The sequence below is a fragment of the Corythoichthys intestinalis genome, chromosome 21, assembly GCF_030265065.1.
Source record: "Corythoichthys intestinalis isolate RoL2023-P3 chromosome 21, ASM3026506v1, whole genome shotgun sequence".
Classification (NCBI taxonomy): domain Eukaryota; kingdom Metazoa; phylum Chordata; class Actinopteri; order Syngnathiformes; family Syngnathidae; genus Corythoichthys; species Corythoichthys intestinalis.
Window position 1 is genome coordinate 26,594,739 of NC_080415.1, and position 23,739 is coordinate 26,618,477.

The 23,739-nt window shown below is 40.0% G+C and overlaps 2 protein-coding genes across 3 annotated transcripts in view; both read left to right on the plus strand.

Moving 5' to 3' along the window:
* LOC130909456 (SH3 and multiple ankyrin repeat domains protein 1-like) overlaps positions 1-16,103 on the plus strand; it is a 113,490-nt gene extending 97,387 nt beyond the window's left edge. Inside the window, exons 22-27 of the mRNA XM_057825967.1 lie at positions 830-856; positions 945-1,001; positions 4,006-4,127; positions 4,549-4,657; positions 6,806-9,908; positions 10,424-16,103. Coding sequence (XP_057681950.1) covers positions 830-856; positions 945-1,001; positions 4,006-4,127; positions 4,549-4,657; positions 6,806-9,908; positions 10,424-11,324 — 4,319 coding nt within the window. The 3' untranslated portion in view covers positions 11,325-16,103. The remainder of the gene's footprint in view (positions 1-829; positions 857-944; positions 1,002-4,005; positions 4,128-4,548; positions 4,658-6,805; positions 9,909-10,423) is intronic.
* A 6,694-nt stretch (positions 16,104-22,797) lies between these two features.
* The window catches only part of LOC130909330 (protein kinase C and casein kinase substrate in neurons protein 3-like), a 30,332-nt gene continuing 29,390 nt past the window's right edge, over positions 22,798-23,739 (plus strand). For both annotated transcript variants that reach the window (XM_057825658.1, XM_057825656.1), the window contains exon 1: positions 22,798-22,884. The gene's annotated coding sequence lies outside the window, so the exon portion shown is untranslated. The remainder of the gene's footprint in view (positions 22,885-23,739) is intronic.

Consider the following 23,739-nt stretch of genomic DNA (forward strand, 5'->3'; position numbering starts at 1 on the left):
CTGAAAGATACTGGAACAGCCTCACGAAAACCTGGGTCTGGAAGTGAAGATCTGTGCGGATCAAAAAGTTGATTGACAAGGTGATAAGTGGTCACCCCAGAGTCCAGATCTCAATCCCCTGGATTATAGCATATGGGCAACTGTGGAGGACAGTGTCTGTAAGAAGCCACAAACTTCTGTGGCAGCCTTGGAGAGGTCCATTGTTAGATCTTGGGAAAAGATGACAGCATCCTACATAAAGAAGACCTGTCAAGCGTTCCGCAGGCGCCTGGAGGCTGTTGTGACACTTAAGGGAGGACACATTGAAAAATAGAGTTTACTGTACATGTTCTTTGCAATAATGTATAATTTGTGATTCAATTCTAATTCTAAAATGAATAAACATGGCATTTAAGTTGTATTATGGCAGTGTAAACTTTTTTTTGGGTCACCGTGTATTCCTTTGGGAAAATCCTGCTCGACATACGACCATTTCCACTTACAATGTCCTGGAACGAATTAAATTTGTATGTAGAGGTACCACTGTACTTTGTTTTGTTACATTCTATAATCACACTTACTTGTTGTTTGATGCCACTGTGTGCTAACAGCTTTTTTTTTTCCTATCCTTTTTCCTCCCGACAAAATTTTCTGCTCCAAAGTGGACAAAGGTGGGAGGATCACAAAATCGTGCACCTTCATTGTCATTTCCGTCCTCATCACCATCTCTCCTCTGCATTCACACCATCTTGTGTCCGAGTATGTATTCCATCCCTTCATCCGCCATATGTACGTGACCGTTGTGCCGCATCGGCAGCTAATTTCTCTTTCCCAATTATGTATGCTCCAGCTGCCTCTCCATGGAAAAAGAAAGCAGGTGAACATCAGGCTTTATCGTTGACTCGATCAGCCCCCAGGCCTTAATTAAGAGCCTTTTGATGCTAGCTTTTTATTTTTTTCTTCAGACTACGATTCCTCTCAGGGTCCTGATAAGAAGAGGACAGTCTATCAGATGGCACTGAGTAAGAAACACACTTTGGTCATGGAGGGTTTTTATACCTTTGAGATCAAGAACGTACATATGATTAAGGATCAATGTAACTCATTGGCTGCTTTTAATGACGATAGATGTCCAATCCATTTAAAGCGGGACGGTTGGCTGAAAATTAACATTGTCAACCCTCCCACGTTAAATAGATTGAACGTCTAGTAGTGACAAACTCATTTAAATTCAGAGCAGAAGGATGATTGGAGGCCATCCGATTGTATTGAGGACAACTGTAACTAAACTGGCTTCCAATGACGGCAATAAGTGTTCAACACATTTTAATTGGGAGAAGCTAGCAGCGTTTGATCACTGCCAGCCCTCCCAATTCAAAAGGATTGGACGTCCTACCATCAATGGCAGCCAAATATTTGAATAAATGATTAAATGTATCATTATGTTATTATTATCAGTATTGGTTCATTTAAAGCAGTGTTGTTTCGTTGTCTTTTGGACGATAATACTTACCATATTGGCCCGAATATAAGACGACCCCATCTTTTTCAAGACTCAAGTTTGGAAAAAGACTTTTTGAACACCAAATTAATTTTTATACAGAAAATAATTACAGTACATCTGAAACAAATGATTATAACAATATATTTGAGAGAAAAAGCATGTTATTTTGCCTCATTCAAATCTTAATATCTGAACTAGGGCTGTCATACGATTAAAATTTTTAATCGAGTTAATTACAGCTTTAAAATTAATTAATCGTAATTAATCGCAATTAATCGCAATTCAAACCATCTATAAAATATGCCATATTTTTCTGTAAATTATTGTTGGAATGGAAAGATAAGACACAAGACGGATATATACATTCAACATACGGTACATAAGGACTATTTGTTTATTATAACAATAAATCAACAAGATGGCATTAACATTATTAACATTCTGTTAAAGCGATCCATGGATAGAAAGACTTGTAGTTCTTAAAAGAAAAATGTTAGTACAAGTTAGAGAAATTTTATATTAAAACCCCTCTTAATATTTTCGTTTTAATAAAATTTGTAAAATTTTCAATCAAAAAATAAACTAGTAGCCCGCCATTGTTAATGTCAATAATTACTTACACAATGCTCTCGGATGCTGAAGCCTATAAAATCAGTCGCACCCAAGCGCCAGCAGAGGGTGGCAAAACTCCATAAAACACAACAAGTGAGCGTTTCACTGTGTACTGTCTTTTAAATCTCTCTGAGCGGGACATCTGCGTTAATTGCGTCAAATATTTTAAGGTGATTAATTTTTTAAATAATTAATTAACGCCCGTTAACGCGATAATTTTGACAGCCCTAATCTGAACATTTAAATATGTAAACTAAAGTGCAATCACATTCGTAAATGAATGGCATCTGGTTTTTTAAACGTAAATAAACCTATAATCTATTGTGATAAAACAACAAAATTGCAATAACTGCATTAACCATCAAAGTGAAGTCTAACTGTAACTGTATTCTTGAAACAAATCTAAATTAGGAAAAACATTGCAATAAAATAATGCAAACTGGTTAAACTTGAGAGTAGCTGAGATCTATCATTGATCAATGATATCTGGCGCCATCTAGCGTCGTGAATGGGTATAACGTTTAGACCGCGAATATAAGACGACCCCCACTTTTTCAGTCTTATTTCATTGCAAAAAAACACCGTCTTATATTCGGGCCAATACAGTATTTGTCTTAGTCATATTTTAGTCATTTCAATATGTGTTTGTCTTCGTCTCCGTTTTGTTGACGAAAGCTCAGACTAATTTCGTCTAGTTTTAGTTGACACTTACTCAATATATTCGTCTCTAAAATTCAAAAGTTTCCCTCCAAAAATAAAGGTTTCCAAGTTCCAACTATTTTGAATGAACATTGACAGACGAGCACATATTTTAGCATCTACAAGCATCTACAAATCTATCACTTGATACTACACATTCAGCAGGAAAAGGGCACATTTTAAATTAATTATACCCACCTGGAGCAACGAACTGTTTATAGAAATAGTTGTCCAAGAGTTTAAGAGGACGCTTGCCATTAGCAATAGCCTGATGCTCACGCGAACGTGAATGCTATGCTAGCGCTACGAGTTACATTTAGTGTGTGATGATCACTCAGTACAGACCTTGCAACATTGCATGTTTTCTCTTGACAAGACAGAAGACAAATCTTACAGTGTGTGTCTCAAAATAAGCAATGGGGAGACTGGAGAGGACACAAGTAGTTGAGTTGGAGGGGTAGCACATCACATGAGTGACACAACTAAACACTGCTACGATACAGGATAACTACACATAAAAATGACACATTGTAAACATGTGAAAGAAACTATGGCGCATTTTTGTCTCGTCTCGTCAGACGAAAGCTGGCGTTCGTATCGATGTTTTAGTCTCCCAAGACACGTTTTTAGCTCGTTATCGTCCTGTCATTGTCATGAAAAAAATTGTTTGTCGACGAAATATTTTCGTTGGTCATTGTTGACGCAAAAAACACTGATTTAAACTTATTTCAATATTCATATATTCATGTGTACTATATTTTAATTTGTATTTGTTTTTCTTTTTCTCAATTTTTATTTGTTTACTTGAATTTTAATTTATTTTAACTTAAATTACTCATTTCTAATTTTCTAAACTAATTTCAATTTTCGTGTTCCAATTTTTTGGATTTCAGTTTAATTTTGTTTGAATTTTTTTTTTTTTTTTTTTTTCAGCCTGTATTTGGTTTTTTTTCATCATATATTTCAGTTTTTATTTATGTATTTAAACAATCATTTATTTCACTATTTATTTCATTTTGGCAGTGCTGGTCCTCTGAGAACCTCTCTATTTTTGAAATTTATTTAAATATCAACATATATTTTTCAACATTATGTTTTATTATTTCTATTATTAAATCAATTTGTATTTATTTCCCTTTTTATATATGTAATTTTGTCTCTCCTGGCACTCCATAAGAAGCTCTCCTTTTCATGTTTTGTTCCGCTTGAAGATAAACTGGATGAAATCTTGGCCGCAGCCCAGCACAGCATTACATCAGACAACCAAGGCCAGAGAGGTCATGGAGGCAAGAGGGACCGGAGCAAGAGTATTGTTCCCAATGTTTCCAATGAGGTATTTTCCGCCTGTTCTGTTATCATACTAATATTTTGGCATCCTCCACACTTTGTTTTTGGATGTACTCCCTATTCCTTGAACGTGTCAGCAGCAGACTTGCTTCTCACTCCTGCAGAGAGAGTTTGAGCTTTGGGCAAGAGCCCAGATTTAATCATGCGGCCTTTCTGTGTCTTTTAGCTGTGGGGGTGCTCTGCTGCCCTCACAGTACTTGAAAATGATTGACAATGAACCACCCACACGTTTGCTTCAGTCTTAGTCAGATTGTGTCCATTCATCTATTGTATGTTGCTTGGGTGCATGTATTAAAATGAGCTCCTGTCAGTATTATATGATAATGCCTTCTGAAATATTTGCCCCTCCTGTTTTCCATCTTATTAACAGTTTTTTTTCTCCCTCTAATTATGTGTGCAACCTGAAGTCGACGTACGAACTGCAGTCCACGGCAAATCCCAGACCTGGTTTTACTTACAACCAAGCCCACATTCAACCAGCACAGCATGCAGTCATGATGCGTCAAAAATCCATTGGTAAGACTGAAAATGAATGTGTTCTAAATGTGTTACAACCATAGGGTTTAGGGTTTCAAATAGGTTAGGTTACAAGCATGCAAAAAAACAAAAAATATAAACATACAGGGTGACCCAAAAAGATGCGTACCCATGAAAATTTCAATTGTGACTTTGATTAAAAAGCTATTTATTTCAAATTACAACCACACATTATTCAGTTTATGGAAGACCATTCACCAGAGTTTCAGCTATTTCTGTCAATTTTTAGTCAATTTAAGGCTTTCCCAAGATGTGTTCCAAATGTCCACCATTCCGTTGCAAGCAAACCTGTACTCTTCTGACAAAGTTGTCAATCACTTTTACAAACTCCTCTTTCGGGATGGCTCTTATTTTTGCTGTGATGACAGTTTTCAGTTCCTCAATTGTTTGTGGATTTCCCTGGTATACATTGTCTTTGAGGAAACCCCACAGATAAAAATCTGGGGGGTTAAGATCTGGTGAGTGCGGTGCCCATTCCACATCGCATCTTCTGCTTATGAGTCTCTCTTCGAACCTCTGCCTCAACCAAGCAATGGTTTCGTTGGCTGTATGAGGTGGTGCCCCGTCTTGCTGAAACCATTGTGAAGCTCTCACAACCCTTCCCAACCCGAAAGAGGAGTGTGTAAAAGTGATTGACAACTTTGTCAGACGAGTACAGGTTTGCTTGCAACGGAATGGTGGACATTTGGAACACATCTTGGGAAAGCCATAAATTGACTAAAAATTGACAGAAATAGCTGAAACTCTGGTGAATGGTCTTCCATAAACTGAATAATGTGTGGTTGTAATTTGAAATAAATAGCTTTTTAATCAGTCACAATTGAAATTTTCATGGGTACGCATCTTTTTGGGTCACCCTGGTATAAAAAAAATTAAAGCATCGCCATTAGGGCTGTCAAAATTATTGCGTTAACGGGCGTTAATTAAATTTTTTAATTAATCACGTTAAAATATTTGACGCAATTAACGCACATGCCCAGCTCAAACATTAAAATGATAGCACAGTGAAATGTGTACTTGTTGTGTTTTTCGGAGTTTTGTCGCCCTCTGCTGGCGCTTGGGTGCGACTGATTTTATAGGCTTCAGCACCCATGAGCATTGTGTGAGTAATTACTGGCATCAACAATGGCGTGCTACTAGTTTATTTTTTGATTGAAAATTTTACAAATTTTATTAAAACTAAAACATTGAGAGAGGTTTTAATATAAAATTTCTATAACTTGTAATAACATTTATCTTTTAAGAACTACGTCTTTCTATCCATGGATCGCTTTAACAGAATGTTAATAATGGTAATGTAATCTTGTTCATTTATTGTTATAATAAACAAATATAGTACATATGTACCATATGTTGAATGTATATATCCATCTTGTGTCTCCTCTTTCCAGTCCAACAATAATTTACAGAAAAATATGGCATATTTTATAGATGGTTTGAATTGCGATTAATTGCGATTTATTACGATTAATTAATGTTTAAGCTGTAATTAACTCGATTAAAAATTAATGTTTAAGCTGTAATTAACTCGATTAAAAATTTTAATCGTTTGACACCCCTAATCGCCATATTTGATAGAGGTGGCACTCTCTTTAAATAAAAAACAAGTTATCGCGAAATTCGTTTTTTGACCTTTGACCTCATGCCCCTAAAATTAATCACAGCTTCCTTTTCATATTACAAACATATCCTGCATTTTTTATTTAAAAAATCCCTTTTTTCGTTCTTGAGTTATCTTGAGCACATACAGAACCAAAATTCATAAACTTTGCACACTCAAAATTAAAGCACGCAAAGAAAAGTGCACTTTCCCTAATGTGAAAAATGGAGGCGCTCTGTTATAAAACAGAATGGAACAGTGGGGGAGGAGGCACATCTTAACAGACCAAGAAGTGTGTCTTGGGGTGCTAATTAAGCCACACACAAAATCTGGAAAACGGAAATTGTGAAAGAGAGTTTGCTGTAACTCCACAATTAACTCATTGGCTATCGTTGACAGTGCCAGATGTCAAATCCCTCTTGACTGGGAGAGGCGACCGAATGAATGATTTGAGTGCTGCATAGTTCTTAGTCCTTTTTTGTTAGAAACGAATCTCTGAATTCACCTGCCTGTGTTCTTGTATGAAGGTATAACTGAGGAGGAGCGGCAGTACCTTCACCCACCGGCCATGAAGCTAGCACGTAGCTTGTCCATGCCAGGACCAGAAGAAATCCCGCCACCCCCGAATACTTCTGCACCTGAACCACCGCTATCCGCTGGCCCTCATCCAGGAAGGGGGCCAGCCATGCCCATTCCCCCTGTATCGCAAGCCCACTTCCAGCTCCAATCAGGCCATCCCAATCAATCAGGTTGGGAAAGAGGAGGTGGGATGAACCAGCAAGTCATGGTCTCTACGCTCCGAAGACAATCAGAAGGAATTTGTGCCAGGGAGCAAGAGGCACCTAGGCGAGGGGGTGGCAAGATGGGAGGGTTACGAAGAGGCTACAGCAGTGCTACACCACCAACAAGTGCAAAACCAAAAACCCAACAAAATGTGCCTCATCATCCACATATAACCACTCGAGAGCAAAGCGGAGGCACCGGCAGGGGCGCAGCCCGGAGGGGAGGTCGGGGCGCGCTGACTAAACAGTCGAAAGTTGAGGAAGGACTGCGACAGCATCGAGGGAAAGGTGGTGCAGCCAAAGAGAAGACCTCCATCCCCATCCCAACCATCATCATCAAAGCACCCTCCACCAGCAGCAGTGGTCGAAGCAGCCAGGGTAGTAGCATGGAGGCCGAAGTGCCACAGGATGGAGAGGACCAAACCTCTGCTCAACCATCTCTGGAAAGCCCTAATTCCCCCCTACCTTCACCTCTCACCTCAACTCCACCTCAACCGCCGACATCCACCTCCTTGCCTCAATCAGTTGCCGCTCCTCCGGTTTCTTTGAAGCAAAACCTGGAGAACGTAGACTACTCCTCAACATTTGGTACAACTTTTGGAGGAGGAGGAGGGGCACGTAGGGAGAGGGAACGTTTCCGTGACATGAGGAGAAAGAGCGCTTCGTTTTTCCTTTCAACTGAAGAGGACATCCAGGGTGAGGCAGGTGGAGGAGTAGGGGAGGGAGGTGAAGCACTAAATGCGAGAATTCAGCCATTACAGAACTCACAAATGGAAGTACCAACTCCTCGACTGCGGCCCTCCAAGTCCATAGACGAGGGCATGTTTTCTGGAGACAATTATGTCCACTATTCCAGCAGCATGCCTCCAGCCTTTGGCCTCCCTGAGTACTCGTCTCCTGTCCTCAGTCAGGACGGTCAACCCAAGTCAGCACCGTCAATGTATGGCTCGCAGCCAGCGACAACTTTCATCCACCCACTCACAGGTAAGGTTCTAGATCCCTCATCTCCACTAGGACTTGCCCTTGCTGCTAGGGAGAGAGCCCTCAAGGATGACCGCAGAACTCGACGAGAGGAGAGACACTTTGGCCGACAGCTGTCCACTGTGGGAGCCTTTACTACCCCTACCCAGACCCCAACACCGTCTCTTTTTGCGACCCCAACACAATCAACTTACACATCACCGGTTTCCCTTCACCTTACCTCTCCTACCGCTACCACCTCACCCGCATCTCAAAGTCGGCCTCAGTCTCCAAGGATCCTACGCATGGGGGGTGGAGGGGATAGGATGGAGCGAGACAAGGATGTAGGACATAGAGAAGGTCTTAGAGTTCGTTTCTCAGAAGACAGAGACAGCCAATATTCAAGCCACTATTACCCCAGGGAGAGAGAAAAGGAGGCTCATGATGGCAGGCCCGTACAACCACCGCCACCCCCAACTCAGCCCGCTCCCCGCAGGCCTTCCTTTCTGCAAATGGAAAGCACTCCGAACACCAGCTACATCCCACAGTACACGCTCCCTACATCACCTGATGCGACGGTAGAAGCGAAAGCAGAAAATCTGGGAATGATGGTTCTTCCCCCACCAGCTCCCTCAATAGATGTAGATGAGGAGTTTGTTTTTGCTGACCCTTTGCCACCACCGTTACAGTTTGCCAATGGTAAGAATGAAAGGGTGAGAGACTACCACCAGCATGACCAACATGTGAATCAACGATCCACTGCTGCTCCGCCACCGCCTCCTTTACCATCTCCAAAGACTCCAAATGTTCCTCAAACCTCCTCACAGGGTGGCGACTCCGCCACATCTAGCCTTACCTCCTACGACAGCGAGGTGGCAACCCTGACACAGTCCGCTCTCTCGCCATCCTTACCATCTCCTGCTCTCCCTGCCACAAACCTACACAGACCCCAACCCATGTCCCATTCGCATTCCTATTACAGTGCCTCCAATGACCCACTGGGAGACCGCGATGCCACAGCTCACGACAGAGGCACAGCCGCCCTCACCACGACCATGACTTATGCCACCCCTACTATGACAGCCAGCGCGGCCGCCACAACCACCACGACTTCTACGGCTTCCGACTACAGCACGACTGTGGGAGGAACCAAGCCAGGATCTTTTAGCACAGGGGGCAGGGTTCCGAACCACATTAACCATCCCGCTAATGTACCTAAGAGTGGAGAATGGCAAGATCCTGTGGTGGATTCTGGCATTGAGGAGCTGGACAGTCACAGCAGCAGTGACCATCACATCGAAATGTTGGGATTGAGTGGGCTAAGAGGAGATAAGATTGGCATTGGAGGAGATGGCTCTTGCGGTGAGGCTCGAAAAGGAGCCACACACCACGACCCTTCTTCAGCTTACACGGGCGGGCAAATGTTTAATGTACAGAATGTCAAATTGGCAAACCCTGGATTTCCAAAGATGACGCATCATAAGGAGGGGCCAGGTAGGGTCCTGCCTGTTGCACTAAGAAGGCAAAACAGCACACACCCTGCCCCTTTACAACTGCATAGACAAAGCATCACAGACAACATCAGGTTAGATGGAGCCCTACCTGATGAAAGAAAAATTTTGCCAAGTAGACCCAAAATGGAGGACGACTTCAGCGCTACATTGGCGGCCTGCTTAGACAGGCCTGTTGAAGCTCGGCCAACAGGCTGGGGGGAAGTCGGGGAGCAAGAGCAGCTCCAGAGAGCTTTGGATGCACGCAGGATTCACTCACCCCTCTCTGGTGTAAAGGCCAGCATCATCAATGAGCTGAGCTCCAAGCTTCACCAAATGAGTAGCATGAGGAGCATGGACGACTGGAGCCAAGCCCCAAAATCACCCACCATGCACAGGTTGGTTGTTCTCAGTACAGTATTAGGATTTATTTTCTTTGGGTTTCTTGTGTTGTGCTGGAAGGGTTTTATTTGGTCACAGAGGAGTTTTGGCTTACTCCTCCCAGACTGGACAGACTGGACAGAGGGTTTCATTGGAATGGGACAGAAAAAAAATAGGGAATAAGGCCACAGAGACATGATCAAATATCTAGGCTACTTGGTAATACCTAATGTTAGCTAATGACACCCAGTGAGGAAGAAACACATACTACTCTAAAAGGACAAGGGCAAGCAGGAAAGGTAAATTAATGGTCGGTTGGTTAGCTATTAATGCATATGGTTATTGTCTTTGGGATTCTTAACAGAGACCAACTTTTGAGAATGTTTGTTTTGTTCAAATTTGTGTAACTGTTTTCAACTCAAATAACAAACTAAAATTATGAGTAATGCCGAACATTATTGGTGTCCCTGAAAGTGGCGGTTGCGGCACAGTCCCTCTGGTTCGTACATGACCTGTCGTTTTTGTCTTGTAGGTATTCCGCAGATTTTACCGACGCTTTCCACAGCCCTCCTACCGGCCGCTCCACTTCACCTTTACCCACTTCCTCTCCTCATCACCATCAAGTACTCCCACCCAGTCTCTCGGCCACTCCCTCCGTATCCCATTCCCCGCAGGTACCGCAACAACGCAATTGGACCCGTTCCCCTTCCCCACAGATGCCTACCTCCCCGGTCCACTCACATCCGCCCCACTCACCGACCTACTGCCCGTACCCGACGTCGCCTAAGCATCGTTCCAAAATGCGGCGACAGACTTTCGATTTCCAGTGCAGTCCTACCAAGGAGATGCGATCAGCTGTTTCCCGACGCCGTGCCCCAAGTCCCCTCATTTATAACACCGAACAGCCCAACTCCACCCCTCCGCGACCGTCGTCCTTACCTATCCTTCCTAGTACACCAGTTTACAGTAACCCCTTTGAATTCCCAGGACCCCTCACCCCTCCATCTCCCGGCCTACCTCTCGGAGACACCTACACGGCCTCAACACCTCCACTTTTCTCCCCATCCAACGCACCCAGTCCTAACCCCTTACTAGTTTCGCGCTCTCTCTCTCCTACTCATTATCTTTCTGGGGCCTCCTCCCCATTGCACTTACCCCCAAGCCCGTCCTGTCTTAACTTCCCTCATTTTACCCCTCCCCCGCCATCCAAACCCTTCGCTCTCAAACCGCTCCCCTACTGGACCAAGTACGACGTAGCCGACTGGTTAGCTTACCTGAACCTGGGCGAACACATAGAGCGTTTTATCGATAACGAAATAGATGGATCTCATTTGCCTTCGCTTACCAAGGACGACTTCTTGGACCTGGGGGTGAGTCGTGTGGGACATCGAATGAACATCGAGAGGGCGCTGAAGAAACTCACTGACAGGTGAGGGAAGACTTACAAGCAGCAGGGTCATAAATGGACAAAAACGAAGGAGTAAATCCTTACGGAACACTCGGATTCCCACTTTTCTTTATCAGTGGCATACAATCTGGAAATCGAAATGATCTTTACTCAATTCTTCTCCCCACAAGTATAACTTTATCCGGCTTTAGTTTTCCTTCTGCATTGATTTGCCCTCCTCTCTCCAGGCCTTTGCATGTCACTACTGCCCGCACAGACAGACTGATGGAGAGTGTTGGAGTGATTGAAAAATTGACAAAAAAAACTTGTGAGAACACATGATTTGACAAAGGAACAGGAACACAAGATCGGGAAGAGAAGAGCAGTGGACTTCAACACACTTTCAGGCTGGTTATTTCGGTATTTGATTTGCACATTAGCGCAATGATTTCTGGTTCAAAACATCATTGGCTGCCATCGACGGGAACGACATATTCCAGTGCCATTGACGCCGATACACATCCAGTAAATTTGAACTTTTTCAAATGAATTGGACGACTACCAATGGCGGTTTTAGTACCGTACTAACATGTGCCAGATTGTAAAAGTTGTAAAGAAAATGTCCCTGACGAATGGCAGCCAATATGTTAACAGACAGTAGAACACAAACACTCAAGGACAGAGTAAATGGCAGTCTGACTTTAAAAATATGTTACAGGGAAAACACCACTAAAATGTTGCCAGGAACACAAGGACCTCATCGTGACATCACTTTGCTATTATACAAGGTCAGACAACAACGTAAGAGGTTTTTTTTTTTGTAGATGAATTAAAATAATATTACTTGTTTTTATCGATTTGCCATGTTGCCCCCATAATAATAAGCTTTGTATGTGTGTTACGTGCAAGCACTAAGTATATATTATATGTTTAAAGGAATTCACTATTAGCCGTTAGCTTAATTCGGAGTGAGGAGAGAATATGCTTGTGGAAGACGCTTGAATTTATTTTTGATAGCAAGGAGTGTCAGGGCTATATGCTAGAGATGCGAAGTCGTCAAGTTGCGCGGAAGTTCGGAATATAACCAGAATAAAGTCGTAGCGTCGAAAAATGTCGGCACTTTAATGAACAAAATTTGGGGTTATATTTCGACGATATCCTCGCACTTTTTCGAATTGTTGTCATTTTTTTAAAAAGTGAAGCCCTAATACTCCATAGTTGATATTCATAATTTTGTTATTTTACACTTTGGACTCATGTTGAACGGAAGTTTATCGCTGCCACAACAAGTTAAAAAAAAGTTCTGATTACGTACAATTTGATAAGTTTCTCGTTTTAATGTTAAAAAAAAAAAAAAGTTTTATCGTTTTGTTAAAAACTATAGACAAGTTTCTCGAGCGAAACATGGGCGGCGCCATTTTTGACATTTTCTGCTACGGACTTCTGGTTTAGACAGAACAACACAAAGTGTGGTTGAAGTAAGCAGTGTGTAGACAATGTTAAAACTGCAAAATCAAACCAGAGGAGTCCCCGGAATCTCTAAAAATGGATTCAGCAAGACCTAAATGAAGCGTTCGTTAATTCTTATCACTTCGTAGATCGTTCGTGGACAAAAATCTAACCATCCGTGCAGCCTGTGTTAAGATGAGGTGTAGATTGATACGCCAGCTAGTTGACTGGCCAAAATGAGGCAAAATTACAAATATTACAGTTGCCGAATGCAGAAGGGCTGACAGATTTTGTTGTTACAAGGAAATAATACAAGGAATTGTTCATCTGGTTAAATTATAGTTTTGGTACCACACATGTACATATAAACACAAATAGTATGTCATTCTTTTTTATTGCAGATATTGATCGCAAAAAAACATGATTCCATTTCTTGTTTTAAAACGATTGGTGCATGTAGAAAACAGGTCAATGAATTACAATTTACAAAATTATTAGAAAAATATTAAGGAATGTGGAGCATAAGTCGAGCCGCCCGTCATCAAAGTAGAACATAGCCTTGCTATATGTCCATCAACGTACAATAAGTGTTGTTGTGAGGCACATTAAGTTGTCTTCCCTTGCCTAACAGCGTTTTGCACCTGTAAACAAACGAACAAAAAACACTTGCATTTATGCGTTTACATAATTGTGCCATCATACACATACTGATTAGCAACAGGCTAGCAGCAGATAGCATGTGTTGCTGCCACAGCAGTACAGTAGTTGTAGTAAATAATATTTTACTTTTATTAAACTTTAATATTAAACATCATCGTAATAACAATATCAAAGACGACAAGTCGTTTCATGCGCAAGATTTTAGCTTAGTATATTTTGAGCACCGGACACATTAAAATGCAGGGATGGGAAGAACATACCTTCCATAACACAGCGGCAACATTGCTACATTAACACCCGGTCTTTGTGGTGGCACGGGCTTGGTTCCACATCACATCTGAACATGTTGTCCTCCCATGTCGTGTAACGTGATGATGGCAGATGGATGCGGCATTTCCTAATTATCTTTTTTGAGGGATTCTGTTGACTGATACCAGTCCAGCTCCACTGTTGTTTACGTTAGAGAAAGTGTAAAACGGAAGTCACGAGCAGAAATGCAGATACGTCGGAAACCTGTCTATATTTTTCTGGTTATAAAGTGCAACACCAATGAACGAGTTTTTCTATGAAGCGCACCAGATTATGAGGTGCATAAATGTGCTGCATTTGTTCTTGATCTTTTAACATTGTAATGACGGTTTTACACAAAAGTATGTGTTGTGCTATTTAGTAAAAGAGGAAAATTGATATTGAATACGTCTATTGATGGCAATAGAGGTCCAAAAAAGATTTGATCTTGTGATGAATTTCATGTTTGAGCTTGAATTTAGCTAAATTCACAATGTAGCATGATAAATTTTTCACATCATAACATCAGAAATTTCATGCTACGGGATTAAAACATGATCAATCAATCAATTTACTCAAGCTAATTTTATGTAGTGCTGAACTTTTTTTGTATGTGTGGCAGTAATACACTCCCGTTATATTGGAATACATCATTTATCGTTTTTTTTACTCGGGAAGTCAGAAGTTAAGCCATTCACTAAGACAGTTCTTCTAAATTTGAGCACGCTCTGTCATACTGTAGGTGCCATGATCACAAAGGGCTTTTTACTGCTTAATCTTTTGAACTGCTTCAATGTGTATGTCTGCTTCTGTTTGGTTTGGCGACTTCGTTTTAATGTCTGTTGTTTTTTCTTCCTCTTGATTTGACTCATGCAGGTACCTTTACTTGTTGACAATCCCTTTCCACATAATCTGGCCTAGTTGTTTCTTTGTTAAATCTGGACTATTCTGTCATTATTTGACGATTTAATTATGGGAAAATCTGCCTTTTTTTCTCCTCATAAGATTACTTATTATCCTGACAAAACATGTTTTTGGCATTGGAATAAGTCCATTTTATGTTATAGTGCTGTACGATATGACGATATGTGTTGCAAAAGCTTTCGACATTTTACAGGTTATCGCCATAAATTGACCTGTTGCTGCAATGAACATTTTGCCCAGCAGACGGCGCCCTTGTTCATGCCGACTTGCTACATTGATGGGATTTCATTCGCCATAGTAGTACCAAAAATTGGCCTCAAGATGTGTCTATCGCCACTTAACAGTTTGCCATTTGGCTCTCTCTGCCAACCGTATGTGAGTAATGCATCCAAAACAATGGTAAATACCAATACAGTGATCCCTCGTTTTTCACAGTTAATGTGGACCAGAACCTGCCACGATAAGTGAAAAACTGCAAAGTAGTGCACCCCCAAAGTATAATTAAAAAAAAAAAGTATACAGTGGGGAGAACAAGTATTTGATACACTGCCGATTTTTCTGGTTTTCCCACTTGCAAGCCATGTATAGGTCTGTAATTTGAATCATAAGTTCTCTTCAACTGTGAGGGACGGAATCGAATACAAAAAAACTGAAAATCATGTTGTATGATTTTTATATAATAAATTTGCATTTAATTGCATGAAATAAGTATTTGATACATTACAAAAATCGAGCATAGATCCGAGTTTAGACCAAAAAGTTCAATTTTGGTCTCATCCGACCACATGACCTTCTCCCATTGCTCCTCTGGATCATCCAGACAGTCAGTGGCAAACTTCAGACGTGTCTGGACATGCACTGGCTTCAGCAGCGGGACCTTGCGTACGCTGTAGGATTTTAATCCATGACGGCGTAATGTGTTTCCGATGGTTTTCTTCGAGACTGTGGTTCCGGCTCGCTTCAGGTCATTGACCAGGTCCTGCCGTGTAGTTCTGGACTGATCCCTCACCTTCCTCATGATCAGTGATGCCCCACGAGGTGAGATCTTGCATGGAGCCCCAGAACGAGGCAGATCGACCGTCAACTTGAACTTCTTCCATTTTCTAATAATCGCTCCAACAGTTGTTACCTTCTCACCAAGCTGCTTGCTTATTTTCCTGTAGCCCATCCCAGCCTTGTGCAGGTCTATTATTTTATCCCTGATGTCCTTACACAGCTCTTTGGTTCTTGGCCATTGTGGAGAGGTTGGAGTTTGTTTGTTTGAGCATGTGAACAGGTGTCTTTTATACAGGTAACAAGTTCAGACAGGTGCAGTTACTTCCGGTAATGAGTGGAGAACAGGAGGGGTTCTTAAAAAAGAACTGAGAGCCGAAATATTTACTAGTTGGTAATGTATCAAATACTTATTTCATGCAGTTAAATACAAATTTATTATTTTAAAATTATACAATGTGATTTTCTGGATTTTTGTATTAGATTCCGTCCCTCACAGTTGAAGAGAACTTATGATACAAATTACAGACCTCTACATGGCTTGCAAGTGGGAAAACCAGCAAAATCGGCAGTGTATCAAATACTTGTTCTCCCCACTGTATATATATTTTAATAAATAGTTTTTAAGCACTTCAAATGTAATAATTATGATTAGTTTTAAACATGTTACTGTCCCACCGAATTATTTTTAAACAAGAATAAAGTAGTTGAAAAATGCTTGGCTTTATTAAATGCTTCATTGAGTGAGTTCACTCAAATCAATCAAATCAAAATGAGTTGCCACAACAACTGTTTAACAAGTTAAACGATGATTGATGCATGCAGCGCTTTGAAGTTCGTGTCTCTGGCATGATCAAACCCAAACATCTGTCAATCATCGTTAACTTTAATAAGCAACTCCCGTGCACTCACTGCCTAAACAACAAAGAGCAGCGAGAGAGTGAGACTACCTGATTGGCTCGGGACAGCTCATCTCAATTTTTTAAAATTTTAAATTGAAAAAAAATCTGCAATGGACTGAGGTGGCGAAGTTTGAAGTGCGAAGTAGCGAGGGATCACTGTTCATGCTCTTCTTTAGTGCCATTGACTGCACTACATGTCGGATCCATTTTGACTGGGACTCAAAATGGATCAGATATTTAGCACCGTCAATAGCGGCCAATGAGTTACTTAAATTATGCTAATTTGATAAACAACATTCGTCAAAGTTAAAACCACTAGTCCCAATTTGTAGAGGATGGATATCTTTACATTTAAGCAGAAATATGTGTACTTCTGTGCTGCTTCTGTTTACACTGGATAGTTTTAGGTTGCAGCAGTACTTGATGCATTTAACATTTGTGGATATTCAAAACATATAATGTCAATTATAAAATCATGTTAGTGAGGTTAAAAACTCTCATAATTGTTAATCAATTAATTAAAAATGCTCATATCGTGATAGACTTTTTTCCATATTGCACAGCACTATTATGGTGGGTATTTTTCATCATGACAATCCTTTTATTCTTTTATTATCCTGGCATTCAGTAAAACCTCCTGAATTTGTTGTAACCATTTTAATCTCAGTCTTCCGAATTGCGTGGTCGCGTGTCGTATTGTTTGAAGATTCGTGTCACCGCTTTTTATTCTACCGCTACCCCCCAAAAACTCTACCCTGCCCCCCTCCCCCCGTGACGACCTTAGTGAAGCTGACATGTTATTTAACGCATATTCTCGCCATGTGAGTAACAAAAAGATGACTCATGTATTCTTTCACGCGGACGTGAATTTGAGCCGTAGTGTAGAAAGCACTACATAATTTATAAAGTATTTTAGGTTTAGTGAAATGTATAATGAATATGACCACATACAGTACGAGTGTAAGTATGCAGAGTTTAACAAAGCATATATGAATATAAAGTAACATTTTAAATGCCATAGAAGTACAACTGTGTTTAAATAAATACTGAGATGACGTCTTTATTCCGCTTGTTGTTTTTTGTACCGGCTTCGGAGTTCTGTTTGAGTCATTTGGCAGTTTGAGGATTATTTTCTCTTCGGGCCTAATCTGAGCAAAAGGATGCTCGGTAGGAGGGAAAACGCAAGCGGGTGGTGCAGTCATGCAGGAAAAAAGACGTCTGTTAGCACTTCAAAAGCATTTGGAAAGGGATGAAGGATATTTTTTTGTTTGTTGTTTTGCTAGCACGGTGGTCAAGCTAACATTATACAACGTTGTGGGTTTAAGGTTTGTCTAAAGAAGACCACTTCCTTTGCACATTCCAGTTTTTTTTTTTTTTGTGTACTTGGAATAGCTAGGATCAGTACTGTTTTAGACTAATAGTCAGTATTTATCCAAAACAATCCATGGGGTATCCATAATCACCATAGCAGCGAATTCGTGCTCACACACGTTTGCGTTTAAGTCGTTGACGGCGCTAGTCAAAATCGATTGGACGTCTAGTGCCGTCAAAGGCACGGAAAGATTTTCATTGCGTTCATAGACAATCCTCTCAGCTGAAATGAATGGCGTACCGCAAGCAACATGTCACTTCCACTCATTAATATTCATGACATTAGCTACTGTTGCTAAGTAGGGACAACGCACCGTTTGTCCCTAATAGGAAATGAATGGAAATCGTGTACGAAGGAGATGTTTACAGAGCTAAAGCTACCAATTCTCTCCGAAAATGATGTGCCTGGTGCCAAATTCATTGGCAAAGATGTGGAAGAACACAAAAATGTTCAGTTAAAGAGATGGCTTGCGTGTCGAAGGCTGAAAAAGACGGAAAAAAACGAGCCGACCTAAGCATAGTCTTAGCTTTTTTATCGACGCGACTGACAATGACATTCTCCATTTTCAACAAGCTATCCTTTACCATCAGCCCAGTCTTTCTTATATATCCTCTGGTTGTCCTACGTCTCTTACCGTTCTTGGGGGTTTAATTAAGTTAGCTTTGTGTCTTTGTGTAGCGATCGCAAATGCTACTCAGTGATAGCCAACAAACACTTTTAATTTTTTCATTGATAACAAATCTTAATTGTAAATTTTATTTACACTTCCCCCTTACTAAAGTTGTTTTATATATATATATATATATATTAGGGCTGTCAAAATTATCGCGTTAATGGGCGGTAATTAATTTTTTAAATTAATCACGTTAAAATATTTGACACAATTAACGCACATGCCCCGCTCTGATTAAAATGACAGAAGTGTAATGTCCGCTTGTTACTTGTTTTATGTGATTTGGCGCCCTCTGCTGGCGCTTGGGTCCAAATGATTTTATGGGTTTGGGGAGTGAGCATGGTGTAAATACATCAACTATGGCGAGCTACTAGTTTATTTTTTGATTGAAAATTTTACAAAATTTAATCAAACGAAAACATTTAGAGGGGTTTTAATATAAAATTTCTATAACTTGTACTAACATTTATCTTTTAAGAACTACAAGTTTTTCTATCCATGGATCGCTTTAAGAGAATATTCATAATGTTAATGTCATCTTGTTGATTTATTGTTATAATAAGCAAATACGGTACTTATGTACCATATGTTGAATGTATGTATCCGTCTTGTGTCTTATCTTTTCATTCCAACAATAATTTACAGAAAATATGGCACATTTTATAAACTGTTTGAATTGCGATTAATTACGATGAATTTTTAAGCTGTAATTAACTTGATTAAAAATTTTAATCGTTTGACAGCCCTAATATATATATATATATATATATATATATATATATATATATATAAAACAGAAACTGTAACAGTGGCAGTCAGATACCGTTGTAATTCTTTTCAGGTCATTCATTGTCAGACAGAAGCAGTATGGCACAACGTTACGCTACAAAAATAAGTTAAAAATACAAAAATGGCTTACCTCTTTGTCCTCTGAAAGACCATGCCAACCCAACAAAATGTTTACTGCATATGAAATGTGAATGGATTCACCGAGCTGACGTTAAAGTCCGCGCGAGTTGAGTCGGTCTTCACATTTTTTCCTCCCGAGTTTTTGGTTTCGAGAAACGTATGAAGAAAACATCCTTCATTTGTCGTAATGTCTAGAGTCGTTACTACAAGTTCCAAAAAAGCAATGCGTTATCGGCATGTTCGGTTTTGATAGATTACCGGCGAAAAGTGGCACAAATTACGGTCTAAAAATAGCATGCGTGCGGTACGCCATTGGGATGTTCATTCTCTGTTGTTTCTATTCTCTTCCTTTTTTTTTTTCACCACCTGTTGAGGAATCAACATGGATCCAAAGAAGGTAACTTCTTTGGATCCATGTTGATTCCTCTCACAAGAAAATCCGCAGTCTAGCTGTCTTGCGGGAAAACAATGAAATTGCAATGCTGTCGTAAATCGTCGTATTTTGAGCATGTCGTCATATGTCGAGACAAAAGACGACAAATTTATGTCAGCTGTTGAAAGGATCGTATGTCGATGTGTTCGTTTGTCGAGTTACCAACTGTATGTGCTAAAATAGTTTGTGTATATAAGTAAAACTAAATTGTATATTTAATACAGTAATACAGTATATAGCAGATATACAGTACTGTGGTGTATTAAGTTATATACATACAGTGGGGAGAACAAGTATTTGATACACTGCCAATGGGAAAACCCATTGACAGTGTATCAAATACTTGTTCTCCCCACTGTATCATGAGGGCTGCAGCTATCGATTATTTAAGTAATCGATTAATGTATCAGTTAGCTCGAATTATTGAGTAATCGGATTACAAATATTTCACAAGAGCAATAAATGCATTTAAAAATAAATTAAAATACCTTAGCCTAAAACAGTCTAAAAAATAAATAAGGATTTAAGTACAACAAAAGAACATTGGGCTATCTTGCATGGCAAAAGTCCGCTAGCTTAAATGCTATAAAATGCTAACATTTATTTTTTACAATGCTCTTAACAAATTCATATATACATATTCTCACAAAAAACCCTGATAAATATACTTCACAACTAAATTATGAATCATAAACATATTAGCAAAACAAAAACAACAGCGAGCGGTTGGATTCACCATGTTAGACGAGTTATGTCATATTTACTGTTGCCACTAGAGGGCGGTGTATCCACCCCAATCAGTAAGACTAAATGCAAACACTTTGAAAACGAACCATTACAACATCACTCAAAATAAACAAATCCTCAAAGCAGCAAAATTTGACTCGAAACTTTTTTCTAATTGAATTACTCGACTTAATCGATTAATCGTTGCAGTACTACACTACATACAGATCAATTTGGGTTAGTCGTTTGAAAAGTAACCCGTAAGGAACTACAAAAGAAAAACAAAACAACAGTGCAACAGCAGATATACTTGCCTTGCACGGCCAGACTGTTCTCCCTGTATTTTTCAAACACTGTGAGAATAGTCTGGGACCCAGCCCATTAACGGCCTCTCAAGCAAGGACAAAATCAACCGTCCAATCAGATTCGTTTATTTGCGTGACGTGTTCTTAACGAGCAACGTCACTCTTCCGTGTCGGAAGTAGTCTCCATAACAACACAGATGGCGAACAGGAGAGCCGAGAATATGTTCCAATCCACGGTAAAATCAGTTTTAAATTGCCAAACAATAGGCGGCACGGTGGCTGAGTGGTTAGAACGTCTGCCTCACAGTTCTGACATCAAGGGTTCAATCCCGGGCTTCGGCTCCTGTGTGGAGTTTGCATGTTCCATGAAAGAGGAAGCATGGAAGACGAAACCCAAGAATGTTGATGAACTCTGTGAGGCATGCAGGACAGCTTTCTTTGATGTTCCGACGACTTCATCAATAAATTGTATGAATCCTTGCCGAACCGCATGGATGCAGTCCTTCAAGCATGGAAGTCATACAAAATATTAAATTTGGATGTCACAGCACTGCAGCGTAGTTCGCTTATGTTATGTAGCATATTTTTGTATTTGAAGTAGTGCTGCAACAATTAATCGATTAACTCAAGTATTCGATTAGAAAAAAAGATTCAAATTAAATTTTGCTGCTTCGAGTATTCGTTTAATTAAAATGGTGTTGTAATGGTTTGTTTTGAAAGTGTTTTGCATTTAGTTTTATTGATTTGGGTGGATACACTGCCCTCTAGTCTTCCTCATTTCACATGGCTGAATCCAGCTGCTCCCTGTTCAGACCAACATAAGCTAAGTTTTTGTTTGAACTAATGTTTTTTCGTAATTTAGTTTATAGGTACATTTAGCCTTTTTTTGTGGGAATATGTGTCTGAACCATTTGTTAAGAGTATTGTAAAAAAAAAAAAAAAAAAATTAATAACGTTAGCATTTTATAGCATTTAAGCTAGCTGACATTTGCCATGTAAGTTAGCCAATTGCTCTTTTGTTGTACACGGATCCTCAATTATTTTTTTATACCATTTGAGACTCAGCTAAGGTATTTTAATTTTTTTATGTTCCTGATCCGATTACTTGATTATTCGAACTCACTAGCTCATCGATTAATCGACTACTAAAATAATCGATAGCTGCAGCCCTAATTTGAAGTACATTTTTTGTTCAATAGTCACACTACTTTCTGTAGGCGACAAAAGTTGTGTCCTGCCAAAATTTGGACATTATGTCTTCGTTAAATGAGAAATCTTTTTTCAGTGAAACAAATATATTTTGTACATTCAACATCATTTGGGAGGGTCACATGAGCCATTTCTGAAACCAATTGAATAATTAAAAGTCATTATTATTATTAGCAATTGTTTCCACAAAATGGATGAGCGACAAGACTTTTGTCAGGGACTGTAGACAAACAATTTACAGTTTTCACTGTCATATATTCTTTATCCTCTGCAAAAAAAGAAAACGACAAATAATTGGGAGTAATGGTTCAGCAACCAGCAAAGCAAAGTATTCCTACTCGATCCCCCCCAGTAATTTTGAGTTAATAAAAATTTAAAAAGTAACATACTTCTGTAATAATTATTGATATTGAATTTATTTAAATTACCAAAAATAGTCACTTATTCTATAAAGAGTTAAACAGTTGGTTGCCAGCTAAAGCTTTGTTTTTCTTCCCAGGTATCCGTTGTTCTCTCGTACTTAAAGTACACTTTTGCTGTGTCACCCACAGTCTAATAAGCTCGCATAACTCCACACCATGTCGACACCAGTCAAAATGACACTTGTGCGTCCCATTAGCACCATATAGAGAGCGACCAAGGAGGGGCGAGTGGGGGGGCGGCAGGGGGGGGGTCCCCTTGAGGCTTTTGAAGTCAGAGTCAAAGAGGAGTGAGGAGATGCCAGGGATGGCGTTCAAGTGAAAGAAGAAGAAAGGAAATTAAGGTAAGGCTTTGGTGACTGTTTTATCAACAATTTGTGTTCAGCACTTTAAGTGGGGCAAAATGGGGTCAATGTTGAGAGGGGGAGCCTCCAGGAACAAGTGTTGCTCACTTGAGTAATCGGTGGTGAATCACAGATAACATGAAGACGCTTGCGGCTAGACTATGCTCTGCCACCACTTTGCGTCACTGCTACTGCGTGACCCGTTTTAATCTTCTAGTGGTGGGTAGGATCTGATTACAATTATGTCATTACTTGCTTTAACTTCAGCGGAGGACATACAGCTAAAGTATTACTGTGTGATGGACACGGTAATAGTAGTATGTATTGTACTGTAAAAGTTGTACAAGAACCATGGTCCGTGAAGTCAAAATGGATTGGACGTCTAGAGGCCGTCAATGGCAGATAATTCATTTAATTCATTGGCTACCATTTGGGGCGCTAGACGTCAATTCATTTCGACTGGGAGGTTCGTTCATTCGCCCCTCCCATTCTAAATGGATTGGACGTCTACTGACGTCAATGGCGGCTTAAATATTACTGCGTCCAATGCTAACGTACTGCCCTGTAAAAGACCGTGATCCATGATTGACTAAATTAAGTAAAAATTGATTGGACGTCTAGAGAAGTCAATGGAGTGAAAATACATAAATACTGTGAGATCTAATTTTTTAAGTGTATTCATTAAAAATTTATACATATGTGAAAATAATGATTAATTGTGAAAATTTAGTATAATTGAGGCCTAGCGTCCACATATTAATGTTTAAAATGTTTTTGCCAAATTACCAAAAAGTCACTTTCCCTATAACGGTTTAAGGCAGACATGTCCAAAGTCCGGCCCGGGGGCCAAATGCG